The following is a 20,436-nucleotide window of genomic DNA, read 5'->3' as shown; positions in this document are numbered from 1 at the left end:
TTGCTATCGGTGAACTGTTATTGGACGAATAGAAGTGATGGGTGATGGGTACGACTAGGGAGTTGACACTGCGCGTTTCTCAGCCAATCGCGTTCTGATAGAGCGCAAGTTCCGGTCATATGACAGCACTGTAGCCAATCAATGCTGGCAGGAAGGGGTGGATTTTTTTTTTTTTTGCCTTGCTTTCGCTCCACGGACCGCTGGAGAGGTTGCGAGAGTCAGTGCGGGATTAATTTGATTGCGGCTGCAGACCAAGGATAGGGGCTTCGGGCGGCCTAGGGAGCCCGTCCCCTTCTCGGGCGTCTCCTGATCCCCGTTTCTAGGGGTGGCGGAGGTGCCCGCTGACAGCATTAGTACCCACTAGCTGGCAGGTGTGGAACGACTGGCTCGCACTTCGGGCCCCAGCTCGGAGAAGGGGCCCTGCCTGAGAGGCACCCTGGTTCCTGGCCTCCACTAGCTGTGCTGCTAACCCTTCACCCGTTTTAGGGAAATGGGGGTCCCTCTCGTTAGGGATTGAGGCCCCCGCTGCTTGAGGGAGGGGAGGGGTGGGGTGACTTCTGTCTTCCTCTGTCTCTGGTGTGCTAGGTGTGGGAAAGATGTCAGAGGCAGTGCTGCTGCTGCGGCGGGTCCGGGAGCGCAGTACTGAAGGTGCTGCAGGGGCCCGGAGGAAGCGGAGCAGGCGGCGCCGTTTCTATCCTGAGCACCGGGTGTACCGGGCCCGAAGCTCCTTCCTGGACCTCAGTGAGGAACAAGTGCTGCGGCGCTATCGTCTGGACAAGGCAGCGATTGCAGGGCTCTGCAGCGAGCTGGGCTCAGACCTGGAGAGCCTGACAGGTCGCAGCCATGCCCTGCCTGTGGCTGTTAAGGTGACCTCTGCTCTCACATTCCTGGCCTCTGGCTCCTTCCAAACGGCCACACGGGACACCACAGGCATCAGCCAGTCAGCCATGTCCAACTGCCTGGCCCAATTCCTGGAAGCACTGCAGCGCCGGGCTGCCCGTTACATTACTTTCCCAGTTCCAGGTGCCACAGCAGGGCATACTGAGGGCTGCTTTCCTGGGGTGCTTGGTCTGCTAGGTAGCATGCATGTGGCACTGCGGGCCCCCTCAGAAAATGAGCTTGCCTATCGCAATGCCCGCAACTATCACTCCATGAACATGCAGGTGGTGTGCGATGCCCGTGGTACCATCATCAACGTGGTGGCCAAGTATCCTGGCTCTTGCCCCAATGCTGCGGTGCTGGAGAACTCTGCCCTGGCTCGGCTACTCGATGGAGCCCATCTTGATGGGCTGTGGCTGCTGGGTGAGTTGGACCACAATGATGCTCTAGGGGGTGGGCAGCCATAGGCGCTTCTCTGATGGAGCAGTCTCCTAAATGATCCCATTCATCGAATGCAGGGATTTCTAGCACCTGGGTGGGATAATCTTTATCTCCATGTGATTTACAATAAGTAGGAAGGATGGTCCAGAGAATAGGGTGCTGAGTTCAATTTGCCACTTACCTGCTGTGTGACCTTCAGCAAGTCACTTCATCCCATCCTATGTCTGTAAAATGGACTTCTTTGCCTCAGGGGCATGAGGGTAAACTGTGAGCTGATGGCAATGTTCATCTAGAAAAATAAGAGCTGCAACTACTTCCAGTGTCAATAAGGAGTAGGCTTACACCAGGTGAGTACTTAGTGTGCAGGTACCTTTCAGTCTATCATCTGTCTTGTACTGATTCTAGTTGGCTGTGTCTACACTGGCGTGATCTTGCACAAAAGCGGCTGCTCTTGCACAAAAACTTGCTGCCTGTCTACACTGGCCGCGTGTTCTTGCGCAAGTAAACTGATGTTCTAATGTATGAAATCAGGGCTTCTTGCGCCAGAACTCTGATGCTTCCGCTCAGGAATAAGCTCTTTTACGCAACTGTTCTTGCTCAAGAGGACAGTGTAGACAGGCAACATGAATTTCTTGCTTAAGAAAGCCCTTTGGTTAAAATGGCCATCAGAGCTTTCTTGCACAAGAGAGCGTCTACACTGGCATGGATGCTCTTGCGCAAAAGCACATCTCTTGCGCAAAAGCACATGCCAATGTAGACGCTCTCTTCTGGAAGAGTTCTTGCGCAAGAAGCTGCCAGTGTAGACATAGCTGTTATGTTTTTAAGGATGTGTGAAGATCATTTAAATGATGTGTGGTCTTTAGCAGCACATGATGGGGTTGGGAAGGAGTGCTTGCTTTGGTTTAATTTCTGCCAAAGAAGGGAGGGAGCTCAGCTTCCAAAGCCTGGGAAAATCTGTTGCTAATGTATTTCTTGTATGCTGCTTCTGTGCCTGCAGGAGACCGAAGTTACCCGCTGAAAACATGGCTCATGACTCCAATTTTATTCCCATGTAGTCCAGGAGAGGAGAAGTACAATGCTATGCATCAAGAGGCCCTCTTGGTGCTCAAGCAGACATGCACCCTCTTGAAAATGCGTTTTCGCTGCCTGGATAAATCAAGTGGCTCTTTACAGTACACACCCCAGAAAGTCTGCCAGATATTCCTGGCTTGCTGTATACTGCACAACATCGCCCTGAGCCGTAGAATGCCCTTGGATCTGGCAGAGGGGGAGGAGCTGGTGGAAGGGTCGGATGCTGAACTCGAGCTACCAGTACAAACCCCCTTTGTTCAGATCTCCAGTGAGGCCCGGGCAGTGAGAGCGCGGATTGTGCAACGATTCAGAGACAGCCTCACTTAGAGAGCATCCTTGTGCTGCACCAGCTGCTTCTGAAACGGCTCTTGGTGAGGAAAAGGACTAGCATGCCAAGTTCTCACCATGAGCATCTGGTACAAACCATGGACTTCACCTCTCTCTAAGCAGCTGAAATATATCTTATCCCAGACCTGGTGGCATTCCTGGCACTGACCTGTCCTAAGAAGAGCTGCCAGCAATTCCTGCTTCTAACATTGGATTTCACTGCAGGGGACTGCATTTTGTTTTTTAAAAAACTCTAATTTGTCCATAGGTTAGTGACTGAGGATAGTTCTACGAGCATGGAAGATGCTACTATATTTGTACCACAGAACTGTTACTAGGTTATGGATTGGCTGTAGCTTATACAGAACTGTACTTGACTCACACATGCTCTTTTAGTCTAGCTGTGGGAGAGAGACAATATTTGGCTGCCCATAGATTGCTTCTTGGCTGAAATTGGCAGCCTGGAATGAACTGAACCTCTCCACCAACATGAGGGTAAGGAATGGGAGTGGCCTTTATTGAGAGGCACTGCTTCCTCCTATCCTGAGCAAAACTGGGGATTGGAATTCTCTAAACTTTCATCCCTGCTCTATCCCCGAGGTACTCAGCAGCCTTGGCCAAGTAGCCTCTGTAGATTTTGGTTCTAGAAGCAGTGACTTCCCCAGCCAGGGATGTAGAGGACAGGTTAAATCCAGCATTTTTGAAACTGTGGTTTTGAAACCTGTTTTAATGGGGTTACCAAGGCTGGCTATAGATTTGCTGGGGCTGAAGCCTGAGTCCCACTGCATGGGGCCAAAGCCGAAACACGAAGGCTTCAGCCCTGGATAGTGGGGTTCACATGGCAGGCTATCTGCCTGGGGCTGAAACCCTAGGGCTTTGGCTCCTGCCCTTATTTGGGCAATAGGGCTCAGGTAGGTTCAGGCTTCTGTTCTTTCTCCTAAAGTCATGTAGTAATTTTTGTTGAGAGAAGGAGGTTGTATTGCAATGAAATTTGAGAACCTCTGGGTTAGTCCCATATTCTGAGAGTGTTCCAGCCCTAACTTGGAAAAGTGCATGTCTGCAGCCTACTGCACTGTAAGTTGAGGAGCCCCTTCCCAGTGTCACGGATCATCCTGCTGCCTTCTCATTCTTTAGAGGCCTGGCTAATGGCTTTATTTTCCAGGTAGGGAGCTGTATGCTGGCAGGAGGGAGGGGTTCTGGCTCTTGGGTGGCAAAGGCCTATTTAGACCCCCTCTGCTCTTAAATGCCCTGTCTGCTGTGGTTTATGAAGCTGGGAATCTGAGGGGGAAGGAGTGAGCATTGAGTTGGGGAGCGGACTTTGAGTCTGGGGAATGTGATTGGCTGAATGGTCTCTGAGTAAAGGCAGGGTAGCTCCCTGATAGGGAGAGAGATAGGCATGATATACTAGTCTTCAGCATTCTGAAGACTAACCCACCCTTACCCACTTTCCAGGATTCAAGTGCCGATTGTCAGAGATCTGTGTGTCCATAGGATCACCCTGATAGTGCCCATGCTATTCTAGGGTAGCTCGTGAATGCTGGAATGAGAGACAGCTAGAGCTGGGAGCAATTCTTCTACTAGAGAGAGCAGAAAGATGTGTAGGACACATTAAAATTTCTGTGCCCCATTTAAGCCTGCTTTAGTTCACTCCAGGGGAGCAGAAACCAGAAGTACTGCCAGGCCTGTCAGATAATGACATTGAGTTCTCACACTCAAAACTGGCTACTTTGTTCTCCAACTTAGCATGTAAATGCACATGCTCTGTGTGCTCCAGTTGCTGTTGCAGGTGACACCCTCTGTAGTACAGGGAAGGACACTATTTTTGTGTGGGGGTGAGGAATAAAAGTATTTTCTTAGGAGAGATGTTTGGGTTGTTTTTAAAGGAATGTCTAAAACAGTGGATCTCAAACTTTTTGGTCCATGGCCCACCCTGCTCAACGCAAACCTTTCCACGGACCACCAGCCCACCACCCATGATGACAAAATGGGTGCAGGTGCAGTCTGGGGGTGGAGAGTCTGTCCAGGTTGTTGGGAGCAGGAGAATGCTAAGCGTGCAGGAGAGGGGTCTGGGTAGGAGATAGGGTACATGATTGGGCTGAAGGTGGGGGTTCTAGGTGGGAAGGTACAGGAGTGGGGTGGTGGTGGTAGGAGGTCTGGGAGGAAGGGAAGGTACAAGAGCAGTGTGGGTAAACAGTCTTAGCAGGAGCGATGTGTGAGGGAGATTGTGGGGAGTGCAAATCTGGCTCCATGCCTCCTGCCGCTCCCAGAAAAGCCTCCAGGTGACCAGTTTCCTGAACTGGTTCGCACAGCCTGGGGGAGGGGAGGGGAGGGGGTGGCAGCGTGCAGAGCTGCTTCCTTCCCCCGCAAGCCAGATCCAGCCCATGAGGCTCAACTCTCCGCCCCTGTAGCGGAAAGCTGGTGCTCCAACCTTGTGGGCAGGGGCAGAGTTGGTGGGGCTGGAACGCCAGTGCAGGTTCCCTGCTACAGGGGGAGGGTGAGCCCTGAGCCCATGGTCCTGCTGCTAGACAGTCTTCTGCAGACCACATTTTGGAACTGCTGATCTAGCAGAGAGAAGGAATAGGCCAGATCATGCATTCTGTGCCTGGCTCTGACAATGAGTCACTACAACCCTGCTTGCCCACTTGTAAAACTGACTGTCCTTAGAAGCTGGCTACTCTTATCCATGGTGCCATATAAATACAGACTTTATTGGTGGAGTTTGTACCCAGGTACACCTCACATGTCCATCTATACCACTCTATACTGGCCTCATTCTTCACTTATGTGTATGTATATTTCCCTTCCCTGTTTCCATATGGCTACTCCTTAGGAATATAAGAACAAACAAAATATATCAGATGAGTGAATCCCTCTAGCTTAGCATCCTGTCATTAATAGTGATTAGTAGCAAAGGAAAGGTCAAGAAATCCTGCAGTGATGGTATAAGCTGTCCTCCAGAGCCATTCTCTCTTGACCTCAAGAATTAGTGTTTGATATATGCCCTGATGCAGGATGGTTCGGATCCTTTTTGGAATTCTAGGGAGATACATGGCTAAAGGGAATCTTCTGTCCAGACCTTTATGAATGCTACTAAGTTCTTGGCCTTGATGGTGTCTTGTGACATTGGGAGTCGGAATGGCCATTGGCTGGACTGTATCACTGCACTTGCTCACAGAGGCCAGTGGAGAGCCTAGTCAGTTGGATAGCCTAGCCAGCTGCTGCAGGCTTGGAGCTTGGTCTGTAAATGTGAGGTGTTCCTATGGTGTGCTGTGAAAAATAGGCAGTTAAGAGCTACCACAGGTTTTTTTGGCAGTGGAGGGAAGACTGAGCTCCTACAGCTTTCCCTGCACTGTGGGAAGTAGAAGTGGTATCTGCCCAACTAATGCCATATGAGAGGGAACCGGGATGCCTCTGACATAACACTGCAGCCTGTTCTTGTGCAGCCAAGGTCCCATCTGCTCATTTAGCCTGTGGGAATCTTCTCCAGCCAAATCAGCTGTGGATGCTTCACTGGGGCAAGGTAGCATGGCCTTGTGGCTACAGTATTGGACTGGGACTTGGGATACCTGGTTCTAGCCCCAGTTCAATTGCTGGCCTGCTGGGTGACCACTTCCTCTCTCTGCCTGTTTTTTTTCCTCTGTAAAATGGTGATAATTATACTGCTCTTCTTTGCAAAGTGCTCTGAGGTCTACTGATAAATAGCATTGTATAAGAGCTAGGGATTACTATAATTAAAAATGGTCTGTTTTAAGTTGAACAAATTAATTTCTGGGACTGTAATTTTCCAGGCTCAATCTGTCCCTGCAGGTGATTAACAGTTTACAGCAGATGTGGATATGCCATTTTCAATAGGATATGGAGGAGTTAATAGATGATAGTATTTCCCATCATAAAATACTGTTTTCTAACAAAGAGCAAGTTCACTTCACCTGACAGTGGGCAGGTGAAATCGGGTCTGGGAAAAACCCTCTCTGCAGAGCATGATCTTTTTGTGGAGGACACTGGATTGGAGAGACTTCCAAGTATACAGGCAGTCTGATTTTGGCTGTCTGTTAGAGTTGGTCTGCACTGGGATACTTTGGAAAGCTGAATTAAGTGAATAGTGAGGGGAAGGGCATTAAGCTCTGTAGAAGCTCTCATTCAGAAGTGAAGTTGCCTTGGTTTGGTGTAGCTCAATCTTCCTTCAAGGCCCTGCAATATCTGGGCTGCATACTAACTCTTTTTTTTCTCCAAGAAATTGCCAGTTCCAATTCCCCCAGCACTGAGAAGATTGTGGTAACCATTTTTGTAGCGGTGTGTTAAGTGGGCTCAGGCTCATTGGGTTAATTGAAATGAAGGCCAGAAATGCCCAGTTGGATCATCCAGTTCAACTCCTTGTATAACATAGGGTGAAGCATCCCACATAGCTCATCACTTGTACCTACCATTACACTGACCAGACTTCTGTCCACTCTGGGCCCTTCAGAGAACATCAATCCTCTAGAGCTGGAGTTTGCAAAGCATCTGATGCTGGCTTGATTCTGCTTCCATTATGGTTAGTGCTAAAATCTTCCTTTTTTTTTTTTTTTTTAAAGTCAATGGGAGCAAAGTTAGGACAAGCCTGAGTATTTGGCATCCCACCTCTACTGGGTTTGTCTCAAATGACTTTTCTCTCCCTGCATTATTCTTTCCCCACCTATAGCCTACTCCAGTGAATCTTAGCTCTTTCCCTTTCTCCCAAATCCCAGTTCCCTTTCCATGCTTCTTCACACCTTAATCCCCACCTTCCCCAATGGAGTGTTCTGTCTCCCCTTCCTTCTTCTCGCTGCTGCATTTCACCTTGGATGATCCAAACACTGGCATCTGCCTCCCTGAGCCCAACTTTGTTCCCTGGGTTTTTTATAAGGTTAGCTGATGCTGCTCTAAGTTGTGTACGCCGAGTCAAAACAGATACAGATTAAGGGAATAATTTATTGCTCTGGCTCTGTAATGTGTTATTGATCTTGTTTGGCATGTCCCTCACCCTCTTCTGATGATTTTCCATCACAGAGTGACTATATATAAAGATCCTTGCTTTGGCCTGGCAAGAACTGAGAACTGTCCCCATTGAATCATTTACCAAGCTAATTCTTTCTTTGAACATTACTGGGATGGGGGAGAAAATCCTGCACTGCTGCCTACCTGAGCCAGTGGAGGCAGCTTCCAAAACCTCGCTTCTCTCCTTGTTTCTTTTGATAGGGCACCAGCACGGCGTTTCTGCTGCAGCCAATACAGCATCTCCACTTTGTCCCACCGCATCTTCTCCAGGTACGGGCGGCCCTTAAAGGTCACAGTGTCATGGAAGCTCTCCTTGATCTGTTGCAGAATGATACAGATGTCGATGTCACACTCAGCAATCGCCGCATACAGGCGGCCTCTTGTCCTTGACTCCCATGTGCGTGTGGCAGAAGACTCAAGGCTCCTTTCAAAGAAGCGGTTTGGGTCTGAGGCAGCTTGCTCAAACTTCTCCAGCTCTACCAGCAAAAGTTCCCGTTCCTGGATAATTGTTGCTGCTTTTTCCCAGGCTTCAAGCATAGCTGAGAGCTGTGCATAATACTGGTTGGAGCTATATTTAATTGCCATATCAAGCCTCTCCCTATCAGGGAAATGAAGAACTGTCCAAAGTCTCTCCAGGCGTTTCTGCAGCAGTCTGATGTCTTCAGGCTTATGGTCCTGGTCTTCAAAAGTTCCAAGCCCACCAAGCCTGATGGTATTGGTGTTCCACATCCCAGGCATATATTTCTCTCTCTGTGAGCGGACCTCTGCCACTTTCTGTTTTGCCTCCCTTTGTGCTTCTTCCAGCAGCTTTTTTTGGGCTTCATCTATGAAAATTGGCTCCTCCCCCTCATTGTACAAATGAAAGATCACATGTAGGTAATCAGATTCCTTGGTGGAGATATACTTCAGGTAGTCATCAGCATTCAGGGCGGATTTCCACCACTGATACCAAGTGGTTTTTTGTTTATGGGCAGTCATAACGGACAAGCTTGATTGCACTGGTGTATCCACTTTCTGGGTGCTGAACAGCCCACCAGGCAACACATTATTCAATTCTTCATTGATCACCTGCTCGTTTTTCTTTCTGGTCAGTGTGGAGGAAGCCAGGCTGAAATCCACATTGAAAGCTGCAGGCTCTATGAAAGGTCCTTGGTCAAATCTGAGATGCTCTGTGGGGATGATTTTTATTAGTTCCTTGTAAATTTCCCTGATCTCTTCCCCAGCTGAAAGGTTTGCATCCAGGTAACTCACTGCAACACTATCAATCTCTCCCAAAAGATCATTATACAAGGGGCCATATCTATGAATAGCCACAGAGTCAACAAGTGTTCTGTCGGACACTTGTAGGTCGGCCGCCTTTGCTACCATGCCATGGTGTATTTGAAGGTTCACTGTGGCAGCTTGAGGGTGAGTGGGTGGTGCAAAAACTACCAACTCCCTGAGCTGCTGCTCAGCTATCTCCTCTTCTTGGAGGCATCTAAGTGTCTCCTGAAGTTGCTGCAGCTTGGTTTCATTGGCTCTGCGTCGTGTCAGTGCTCCAATGATATGAGGCAGCTCGGTGTCCTCACTCTTGTCTCTTCTACAGCTACTCAGAAGGGAACCTTGAACTAGTTTGCAGAGGTCCTTGGCTATGAGCGTGGACTCTTGGAGATTATCTGTAGCTGACTCAGGAGAGTGACTGGGCACTATTGGTGTGAGAGGGCGAGGGGGGAGATGGATCCCAAGTTCATCTGAAAGGAGTTGTCCATCTCTCATATTGGGCAATGAATGACTTTTCTTGAAAATTAAGCCAGCCTCATGTCTCATCCACTTTTTGTCTTCCTGATCTTCTGAGGCAGGGGTACAAGAATAGGTGGTTCTCACTGTTACACATGGCAAGTTACTGAAGCAGCTGTCAAAAGTCTCTACATTTGGGATCAAGTGATGGATTCTGTTTAAATCTAGTGGGGGTATGTCCTCAAGTTCTTTTATATCCTTTGTTATTTTTTGCCTGAATGTCTGGGTGTGGGGCCTGGTCAGTTTGATGAAGTGATTCATGGTGAGGCCGAGACGGCAACCAGGAGTGTTTCGTGCTGAGCCCTGGCCTTTCTGTGGTGGACATTTTCGCTCTGGCCGAGCTGGCTTGCTGTCAAGAAAAAAGTGGTTTTGTGGGGTCTTTAGTTCTGCTATGAGACGCCGCTGAACAGCAGTCATATTGAGGAGACTAGAGCAATCTAAAGAGAGCTGGGCTGCAAATCGGGTGAGGTTGGCATAGTCGGTGAAGACAGCCATGTCCCGATGTAGCTCCATCAGGCAGAGATAGTGAAAGAAGAGGTGTTCAGAGACAAGTGTGATGTATGAGACCAGGTGGTGGTATACATCCTTGTTCTGCCAGCTGCTGAGGGCGGGGTTGGACAGTGACTGACTGGCATCCTCCCAAGCAAATTTTACTTCTGCCAGGATGATCTCCTTGAAGACCTGCCCTGCCTGGCTGTTGCTGGACAACGACTTCCTGCCCTGGGCAAGCCGCCCTTCAATCTGCTGGGTCAGAGCAGCTAGGGAGATGGGGATAGAGAATGCCGAGGCTGGAGTCTTTGGGGAGCCAGATGATGGCATGTGGCTGGTCTCCAGGGTGCTGGGAGGCTCTGCAGGACTCGCCTCTGGTGTACCATGGAGCGAGAAGCTGGGTGAGGGTGGGGCTAGGGTGAGCTGTGAGGTGCCTTGGGGCTCCTTTGTGGCAGGCTGCAAGAGAGAAAGAGGGGTCAGGATGCGTTGGTAGACTTGTTGTAGCGTCTGGGTCACTCCCTCCGTCTTCTCCAAGGCACGGTGATCCCAGGTAGACACAGCGCGTGGCCCGGCACCCTTGAATCCGGACATGCCGGCCCAAAGAGGGCTCTGACCCTCAGCTTCCCAGCAGCGCCCCACCCCTGCCTCACAACAACCCCAGTTGCTGCGCCCTAGTTCCAGGGCTCAGCGTAGCCGCTGCCCGGCAAGAGCCAGGAGGGCGTCCCAGCCAGCAGTAGTCTCCATAGTAACAGCGCACCGGAAATAGCCCGTGCGTTATCTACGAGTTACTTCCGGTAGACCCCAGCGGCCCTTAGGCAGTCTCAGTGCTTCTGGCGGCCGGAAGTGAGGATGCCGCGCGTCCCCTTGAGAACGAGTCCGGGTGGACAGAGCGAGCGATGGAGGCGGCACCGGAGGCAGAAGGCGCCAGTTGCCGGGTAAGAAGGCTCCGCAGCAGGGAGGAGAGTTCTGTCCCGGCTCTCCCTGCCCCTCGTGCTGGCGGAGCCAATGGGGAACGCGGTCTCTCAAGGCGGAGAGCGCCTCTGGGCGGCGTCTCGTGTTGGGTGCTGAGCAGAGGGCTGAATAGGGCAGAACTCACATCCTGTGGGTGAAGCGATGACCATGGGCGGGGGGCAAAGTCACCTCTGTAGGAGCATGCGGGGCTCAATGCGGAGTCTCCATTGGTACGATGACCGTATTTTTTTGAACCAAAATTAGTGACACGTTAACCACGCCTCCTGACCCTGTTAGCCACGCCCTCTGCCACAAGAAATCCCACCCTTGGAGGTAGTACTCCAGGGGTCCAGGTGGACACATGACTGGAAGTAAAGGGTGTCCTCCCACTCCCTCAGTTCCTCCTACCATCCTCTACCAATAGGGAGGGGTTTGGCCTCCACGGGACACCTACCTCCCACAACTAGCCTGCAATTCCATTAACCCAACTTGCATTGCATTAACTCTGGGGGAGAGGTCGGGGGCAGTGTTCCCTGTAAGGTTTTCCACCCATGAGCAGAGTGAGTTTGTCTTGTGTACCAGTATTGAGTCCATGTGTGCTTGTTTGGATGTATGCCATCCAAGTTATTAATAAATATCTTACATAACTCTCCATTTTCTCTCTGCTGCCATGTCTCCTCCCCTCCCTGCATCTGCTCCCCTGGTGCCTGCTGCCTCCCACCCCTCACCCTTCTCTGCTTGTCCTGCCTTCTCACTCCCCTAACTTGCCACCCTTGCCTGCACCAGCCCTTCTCTTCTCCTGTGTCCACTCCTCCTCTTCTAGCCCCACTCTGATCATCTGTAGCTACCCCTCCCCATCCCCCCTCCTAACACCCGCCCTGCCTCTCTCCTCTGGTGTCTGTCTTTCTCCTTCATAGTACCCCTGGCACTTGCACCTTCCCTTAACCCTGCACCTTCCCGGTGTTTCCCCCTTTCCTCACTGCCCCTGCCCTCCTTGCCCACATTCTCCCTGGTGCCTGCCTCCTCACCACGTTCTCTACGCCAGTTCTCCTCATGATCCTCTGTGCCCTCACACATGACTAGCTCCATCCCCACCCCTCCTTTCAGCCCCTCTTTTACCAGCACCCACTCCTCCCCTCTTCCTCCCTCTTGCCCACATTGTCCCTCCCCTCTCCCAGCATCACCCTGTCCCCTCCCTTCTCCAACCCCCAGTAACATCTCCCCTTTCCCCCTCCTGCCCTTTCCCCTCATTGTCTCCTGCCCCCTTTTCATTTGTGTCTCCTCCACCTTGCCCTTTGGTGTCTTCCCCTTACTTCTCCTGCCCTGCTCTCCCCTCTTCCCTAAGCACAAGGCCTTTCCTCGCCTCACCCCCACTTTCTCCTTAGTTCTCCCCCTGCCCCTTCCCTCACCTTCTGCCTTCCATGTGGGAAGCAGTTTGCGGGGGCTGGAGCCGGGGCCCACAACAGCCCCGGGCCCAGCTGCTTCCAGGATGGGACCACATACTGGGAATGGAACCAGGGCCACTCTCAGGGACCAGGACCGCGGTATTAAAAATAGTACCACAGGCGGCCCCGGCTGCAGCTGGAGTCAAGCAGCAGCTGCATGTGGTGCACTTTTGGACCTGTCTGGTGCGCTTCCTTCCTCTCCCCGCAGCAGCTGTTGTACAAAGAGCAAAAGGCTGCATGGGGATGGAGGAGGAGACGGTGCAGCCGGATTGGGCCACGTGCTGCAGAGGTTTCCTTCGGAGTGGGCCACGTGGTGGTGGGGCAGGGGCTGGCAGGGGGTTGCCGGCTGGCGGCATGTACTGCACTGGAGCTCAGAGTATGCTCCGGGCTCCAGCTTCCAACCCAACCTGGTAACTGCATGCCATTGAAAGTGGCCCTGGCTTCCAGCTAGCAAAGCACCCAGGGAGCTGCCTACCTGCTGGGGAAGGGGGGTGTTGCTACTGCGCCACACTAGCATCTGCGAGGCTGTCCCAGTGGGGGAGGGAAATGGCGGTGCCATTTCTAGACTGATCCAACAGAGCTTTCTAGGACACTTCCCTACTTGATGGGCGACTGGGATAGAACATTTAAATTCAGAACAGTCCCGGAAAAACCAGGACATATGGTCAGTGTATCCATTGGAGGATTTGAGAGAGGGGAAGTTGCTGCAGATGGGAAAAATCCAAACTACTCAACGTAGGGAGGATTGTACAGCTATAGGTTTTGAGATGGTTGGTTTAGCCTCCTCTGTGTGGGAAGCAATTATGGAGAAGATAAAAAATTCCCCTGTTATGGAGTGAACATACTGGGTCATACAAAAGGTCCATTTAGTCCAGTATCTGCCTTCCAAGAGCGGATAATGCCAGGTCCCCCAAAGAGAATGAACGGGACAGGTAATTATCAAGTGATCCATCCCTGTTGCCTATTCCCAGTTTCTGGCGCAAACAGCCTTAGGACTCCATCCTTGCCCATTCTGACTATTAGCTATTGATGGCTAATAGCTATTCTCCATTAACTTACCCAGTTCTTTTGTGACTCCTATTCAAAAAAGGAGTTGCCGTTCTGGACCAGAGGCTGGGTAGGGTTGTTGGATGAAGCCCTCCAAGGTGGTGAGTTGGGTTGGTTCCCATGACAAACTCTGTCTCATGCTTCCTAAAATCAACCAGCTGGAGTTTGCTGTGCAGATGAATTGCCAGGAATGTGTGGATGCTGTGCAGGCTTCTCTGCAAGGAGCAACAGGTGAGATGCACTCCAGTTCTTGCATTCTTTGACAGCTGTTGCAGGCTCCTACTGTTCTCACCATACCAGGGCTTTTCCTGCAGGCCTCCGGGTGCTGGACATTCAGCTGGACTCTCAGAGTGTTCTGGTGGAGACCAGCATGAGTTCTGAGAAGGTGAAAGATCTGCTGGAGAGCACAGGCCGCCGGGCTGTGCTGAAGGGCATGGGGAGCAATGCGCCACGTGAGTGTGGAGTCCCTGGGTCACAGTCTGAATGGAACAGGAGGCAGTGTGAGGTAGCAACTAGGAATCCCTGTCTTGTCTTATTCTGGCACTGGGCAAATCCTTTCCCCTCTTGACACACACAGTCTGTCTGTTTTCATTGAGCTCTTCAGAGCAGAGACTGTTTCATGCTGTATATCTCTGCTGCACCTGAAAGGGGGGAAGGGCATGTTGTACTTGACACCACAGGGGCCCCAATGTCAGATAGGTGCCTCTTGTCTTGATGCCTCTGTTATATATCTCTGTGTAAGCTACTCCTATGATCCTCATCACTGTAGTATTTTGGTGACTCTCAGTCTTTACTGCATCTATCCTCACAGCTCTCCTGGAAGGCAGGATAATTATCCCAAATGTACCAGTGGGAGACTGAAACAGAGAGGATAAGAGACTTGCCCAATGTCACACAGGGAGACTGGGACAGTGCAAGGACTTGAATCCAAGTTTACCAAAGCCTGGGCTAATGCCTTAGCCCCTACACTATATCATAATGCACAGAATGGTCCCATTCCATTGTGCTGAGTGGTTAATATCTTCCCCTTCCCTAAACAGTCTGTGTTTTGAAGCGTCTCCGCTCCTCCACAGGGAGTTTTTGGACACTGTTGCTGCTCTGCACAGCAGGGGCTCCCCTACATCTTGGCTGGGAAGGGGAATGCAGGTGTCATGATCATGAGGGTTAGCCAGCAGCCTGGGAACTAAGGGGTTAACCGTACCTAAGTCAGGTAGATTCAGCCAATAGGAATGTAGGTAGGAATTTCAAACTAGGACAAAGGGATGTTTGGTTTCTCCCTCCTTTGTACTGGGGAGTGTCTCTTCAGCTACTGAGGGAGTCAGACAGAACGTCTCCCTCCAAGAATAGACTCTTCACTCTTCTGTAAGTTGGGTAAAGTTTAGATAAATCCATTAGGTTTTATGGTTTGGGAAATGGGATCTGACAATAAAACCTAAGGGATTTATCTAAACTTTACCCAAATTACAGAAGAGTGAAGAATCTGTTCTTGGAGGGAGACGTTCTGTCTGACTCCCTCAGTAGCTGGAGAGACACTCCCCAGTACAAAGGAGGGAGAAACCAAACATCCCTTTGTCCTAGTTTGAAATTCCTACCTACATTCCTATTGGCTGAATCTACCTGACTTAGGTAAGGTTAACCCCTTAGTTCCCAGGCTGCTGGCTAACCCTCATGATCATGACAGCAGGTCTGTGTCCACCTGACTTTGCCTTCTCTTTTAGACAGCCTTGGTGCAGCTGTTGCCATGATGTCAGGCCCCAGCCTGGTCCAGGGAGTGGTGAGATTCCTGCAAGTTTCTCCAGAGAAATGTATAATTGAAGGGACCATTGATGGGCTGGAGCCAGGGTTGCACGGGCTGCATATCCATGAATTTGGGGACATCACAAACTCCTGTGACAGGTGAGAGACCTCTCTCCTGCAGGGAGGTGTTGCTCTCCCGTATATCAGGCTGGGGTTTGCAAAGGGACTTAAGGGAACTGGGTGCCTCCTAACTTAATGGTATTTGGTATCAAGCTCCCCGTTTCACATGTGGGGAAACTGAGGCATTGAGTGACAAAGGGGGTGGCCTTCCTGAGGTCAGTGGCAGAACCTGTAATAGAACCCAGGGCTCCCAGCCCAGTGCCCTCTTCATTAGATCCTCCATTTTTCAGCAACTGTGAAGAGCATATTTGACTTTAGCTCAGTCAGATTAGCTTTTTGAGGGGAACACCTGGCAGAGGCATGTAGACAGACACAGCAAGAGGACATGAACTGGGCTAAGGGCTGTTTTCCTTTTGAGCTGTTTGGCCATTGCACACTCCAGCTTTATGTTGGAATGTAGAATGGAGCAGGTAGCAGGCCAGATCTCTCTGTAGCAAGGGTGGGCAAGATGCAGCCAGCAGGCCAGATCTGTCCCATGGTCGCCTTGCCGGGACCCTTAGCACAGAACAGCAACAGCTACTGGCTGGCTGCTCTCTGCTCTGGATGCTGGGGAGGGAGGGAGGGAGGAGGCTTTGCATGCTGCCCTTGCCCCTCAGCAAAATCTCTCAGCTCCCATTGGCCAGTTTCTGACCAATAGGAGCTGAGAAATTTTGCTGGGGGCAGGCACAGCATGCAAAGTCTCCTTCTCCTCCCGCCCTAGCGAAGCCATGTGGAGCAGCCTAGAACTGCAGCAGACAGGCAGGGAACCTTTCTCAAGTTCTGCAGGACTGGTGGCTGGGAGCCTTCTAGATAAGCCTCTCCCAGCCAGAGCCTGCCTCTGGCACCCCACCCCCTTACTCCCCCCAACTACCTGCCCCAGGCCACCACCCTCTCTGTACCCCCTCTCCACCTCCTTCAGATCACAACTAACTTTCAGACCCTGCACCCCCTCCTACACCTCTCCCCCAGGTCAGAATCCTCTCCTGCACCTATAACCCCTCCTGGACCCTGCACCCCATTCCCCTTCCCCAGATCACAATCCCCTCCTTCATCCAAACTCTTTCTCAGATCCCATACCCTCTCGTGTACCCCAGTCCCTCATCCCAAGCTCCCTTCTGCACCCAACCTTTGTCCCAGACCCCGCATCCCCTCCATAGAAGTGCAGCCTTTGACCACTTACCAAAATCTTGGAGTGTCCCACCCCCTTAAAAATTGCCTACTCCTGCTCTGGAGGCTGTGGTTTGGATATGGGAGGCCTCTGTACGAAGTCATACTAACCTCATTAGTTTTCCAAACAGCTGTGGAGACCATTTCAACCCAAACAGGGAGTGTCATGGGGGCCCGCAGGATGCACACAGGGTGAGTTCTGATCATGTTCATGCATTGTGCCCTCAGTCAGTGCTGGCCCCAGTGCCTTTGGGTGGCAGTAGTGTGTGCAGTGCTTCAAAGAGAGGAGGGAGTGACTTATGAGGGGGCATTCTCCAATATTCTCTGCAATTTTTTTCCCATCTGTGTGTGGAATAATTTTTATGTGCACCAAAGCATGAGCAGATGTGCACCACCAATATAAACACATGATGCTGTGACTGTTCTGCTAATCAATTGGGCAGCACTGGAATCTCTCCAGGGTGGTTGCCCAAGCACACAACTTGCAGGGAACACTAGTATTCTCTCAGTCTGTGTCCATCTTGGAAAGGCTGCTGTGCTGCATTGAGCTGGGAGGCAGCTCAGTATAGCACTCTCCCCTGAGTCAGTTCTGGGGGTGACCAGGCGAGAGAGTGTGACTTGATAGGGTGTTCTTTGGCTGACCTTAGCGTGATACTGGGAGAGTATGCGGGTGACTCAAAAGAGAGCATGCCAGAGTGAAACTAAGTCAGTCACCTCTGTCCAGAGACAGCAAAGACTTCAAACATTGTAATTCCCTGCAAAAAAGCACCTTTCACAGTCTTCAGGTTGCCACATCTTTTCTGTTGCTCTTTAAAGTCACTGCTCAGGGATCTCCATTTGCATACCCATGCTAGTGTGCTGGCTCTTGCTTTGCCACATAGGGCTGGCTTTGAAACAAACTAAATCTGAAATACTTGCGACCCCTTACAGCCTGATCACAGCCCACACAGTTGCTTATCCAGCTGCTTGGAAAGTGCCAATTACTGTTTTGTGTGAAGTTTTGAAAAACAAACATTTTCCTCAAAAGTCTTTCCAGTAAAATGTAAAAAATTACGGCGTTCAAAAACTCTTTTTGGTTACACCTTAGATTTTGGGGCAATTTCTTTTTCGCCATTCCAGCAAATTTCAATCCAAATCATGATTTTTAGGTTGAAAAGCTAGCTTTTATTCCTCAGATAGAATAGAGTTTTGAGAGAAGAAACTTCATTTTGCTTTTGCTGTGTTTGTAGTTAGCTCACCCTGGGAACTTTGACAATTTGGCTGCTCTATTCCAGCATCTTGGAGACCTTGGCAACGTGCTGGCTGGCAATAATGGAAGAGCAGCCTTCCAGATGGAGGACACCCAGCTAAAGGTGAGGTCCCCTGAGCCACATAAGGAATTGTTGAGATCTGTCAGATCAGGGCACATGAAGGGATCCAATTCTTTGTTTCAGAAAGGCATCACTAGAGAGGTTCATTGTTCTGAACCAATCTAGTTGTCTGGGCCCCCACACGGGGGATGGGAGGAGAAGGGGAGGAAAGGTACATTTTACTGGAGCCTGGGGGGGCCCAGGCCCAGGCTGCAAATTGTGGTATCTGTTAGGGATGTAATACTGTAAATGGCTAATGGATGAGCCTACACTCATTGGTTAACCTTCAAGTTTACACACAAGCCCCCTCCACCCAGCGCTGCTGCCTCTGAATCAGAGGCAACAGCATGGGTAGGGGGGGGCAGGCAGCTTCTTGAGAGCACTGGCTCCCAGGAAGCCGTCTGTTCCGCTGCACGGCATGCTGTTGCCTTTGTGTATATATGCTTTTTAACATCGCTAGTACTTGTGTGGGAGGGAACTTGAATAATAAGTTTGTACTGTTCCTGAAAAAAAATTGTGGTTACAACTATCCCCCAGCTGCTTCAGAGGGCGAGACACTCAGCCTTGCATTAGACACTGATGGGATAACCTCACCCTATGGAACATTTCCCTGATCCCATTTGTGAGATGTCAACTCCTACTGTGAAATAGGAGGGAAAACTTACTTCCTCAGCTCCAGGTTCTCTAATATTACAGCTGCAGACATTGGCTATAGATGAGAATTCTGATCCTTTTCTGAATCTTATTAAGCACTTTTGGCCTTTGGGATCTCATAGGAAGAGAGGCACTGCTTAAGTAGCTCAAACCTCTGGCCATGTCGCTACAGGGTCTCTTCTAGCATGGGGCCCAGCACCAGGTGCTTCACATGAAGATTTGCCTAAAATAGCAGATGTGGGAAATTCTGGCCCCAAGCATTAGGCATCATCCTTGTCTCTAATAGTTAAACTGTCTGAACCCTGAAGCAATAGGTGTACTAAGAGCATGTAGCAACTTGGGGCTGCCTCTGCTTCTCACTCCCCTAGCCAAAGCTTCTGTAAGGTGCTGTCCTGAGAGCTTCAGGAGGAGAGTTCCATCTTCCCTCCAAACTCATGCCCTGTGGCAGATGAGCCACCCACTTTGTGCAATGGGACAAGGAGCTGAGCTCTGGGGAGGGGGCAGAAGTGGAGCTAGCAACAGATGATGGGAAGCTAAGCAATGGGGGTGGGGCATTGTCTCCTGAGAGCTTCTTTAGAGCTGATTGTACTCGCCCTGGGTCCAGGGCACAAACCCTTGTCCAAATTGTGCCTGGCTGCACTGGTTCACATCATGCAGAAGTCCCTTCCCAGGACAATACTGGCCTCTGCCTGGGGGGCTGGGGATCCATACATGCAACACAACTGACCAAAGGCTGTGATTCTTCCTAGGTCTGGGACATCATCGGCCGCTCTCTGGTGGTGGATTCTGGTGAGGATGACCTTGGTCAAGGGGGCCACCCGCTCTCTAAAGTCTGTGGAAACTCGGGAGAGAGGTGAGAAGCCAGGGGAGGAAGCAGGGGCCAGGGAAGTAGTTCAAGGCATCTTGCTGGCACAAATACTTAGTCAAGTTGATTGTCAGACCAGGCAACAGCATGGAGTAGTAGGATCAACTGTAAAGATGGATGGCTTGGCCCAAGGGATCCACAGGAGGTAGAAGGAGTCAGTCTGCCCCTGGCAAAGGAACATGAAGCAAGAGTGGAGTCAGCAGAGGAGGGGTTAACACCTCTTTATTGTCTTGGTACAGCTCACTTCTTGCATTATAAGAATTGAGAGATCTGGCCTTGTCTGACCTGTGATTGGGCAAATGGCCAGGCTGTGGGGCTGCCCATTCAGTTTGCAATGGCTGCTGCCCCCTGGAAATCACCCTGCTAATCCTTCTTCCTCCTCTTCTTTCTAGGCTGGCCTGTGGGATTATTGCCCGCTCTGCTGGGTTGTTCGAGAACCCCAAGCAAATCTGTACCTGTGATGGTGTGACGCTGTGGGAGGAGCGGGAGAAGCCAGTGGCAGGACCAGGCAGGAGAGTGCAAGGCCAGCCTGCCTCTCACTTGTAGAATTATGGCCTTCCCTTCACATTATGCCAGCTGGTGGTGGTTTTATGCCAGGGCTCAGGGTAATTTAGCTTTGAAGTGGTGACACTTTTGGGCCTGATGTATGGGAGAGTTTTAGGTGTGCACTATACTTCTTCACAGCATCTCCCTCTAATACCACAGTCTCATTTTTTTTTCTATTGCCAAGCTCTGAATAGCTTTCTATCCTGACCCTTCCCTGGGTGGGTGCTGCTAAACTTACTGCAAATGATGTCTCATTTTATAGGGGAGCTGTAAATAGGCTCTGAAGTTTTTTGCTGCTTTGGGATTTGAAAGGGCAGTGAAAAAACATCTTAATTTTTTTTCCTTTCTTTTCAAACAGCAGGGATGTCAAGGGTGGTTTTGATGGGAAACTGGGAAGGGGGAAGCAAGAATGGGTGTGATCTTGTGATCACTTTTGCACTAAGTAGATGGGTTGGGGTTGAATCATTAATAAAATATTAATAATCACTAGTTCATATCTAGCACTTGATCCAGCATC

General features: G+C 50.6%; 2 protein-coding genes across 5 annotated transcripts; one reads left to right on the top strand and one right to left on the bottom strand.

The window, feature by feature from the left end:
* Nucleotides 1–7,654: 7,654 nt before the first annotated feature.
* On the bottom strand, nucleotides 7,655–10,590 carry CCDC87 (coiled-coil domain containing 87). The gene has a single exon (XM_089781124.1). It carries the CDS (start codon nucleotides 10,588–10,590, stop codon nucleotides 7,840–7,842), a length of 2,751 nt encoding a protein of 916 aa, XP_089637250.1. The 3' UTR covers nucleotides 7,655–7,839.
* Nucleotides 10,591–10,880: 290 nt separating this feature from the next.
* Nucleotides 10,881–20,413, top strand: CCS (copper chaperone for superoxide dismutase). 4 transcript variants are annotated; one of them, XM_075939277.2, is made up of 8 exons: nucleotides 10,881–10,934; nucleotides 13,601–13,673; nucleotides 13,757–13,894; nucleotides 15,161–15,338; nucleotides 16,637–16,697; nucleotides 17,780–17,857; nucleotides 19,258–19,361; nucleotides 19,766–20,413. In XM_075939277.2, exons 1-8 carry the CDS (start codon nucleotides 10,896–10,898, stop codon nucleotides 19,917–19,919), a joined length of 825 nt encoding a protein of 274 aa, XP_075795392.1. In that variant the 5' UTR covers nucleotides 10,881–10,895; the 3' UTR covers nucleotides 19,920–20,413. The 4 variants fall into 4 exon arrangements, with proteins under 4 accessions (XP_075795392.1, XP_075795390.1, XP_014433288.2 ...); XM_075939275.2 differs by lacking the exon at nucleotides 10,881–10,934 and adding an exon at nucleotides 10,969–11,510 and having other exon boundaries at nucleotides 17,735–17,857; XM_014577802.3 differs by lacking the exon at nucleotides 10,881–10,934 and having other exon boundaries at nucleotides 13,511–13,673.
* Nucleotides 20,414–20,436: the final 23 nt, after the last annotated feature.

This window comes from Pelodiscus sinensis, chromosome 11 (genome assembly GCF_052426305.1).
Source record: "Pelodiscus sinensis isolate ZL-2025 chromosome 11, ASM5242630v1, whole genome shotgun sequence".
In the NCBI taxonomy this organism is placed as follows: domain Eukaryota; kingdom Metazoa; phylum Chordata; order Testudines; family Trionychidae; genus Pelodiscus; species Pelodiscus sinensis.
Note: the sequence above shows the minus strand (reverse complement) of the source record. Positions and strands in the feature narration are given on the sequence as shown.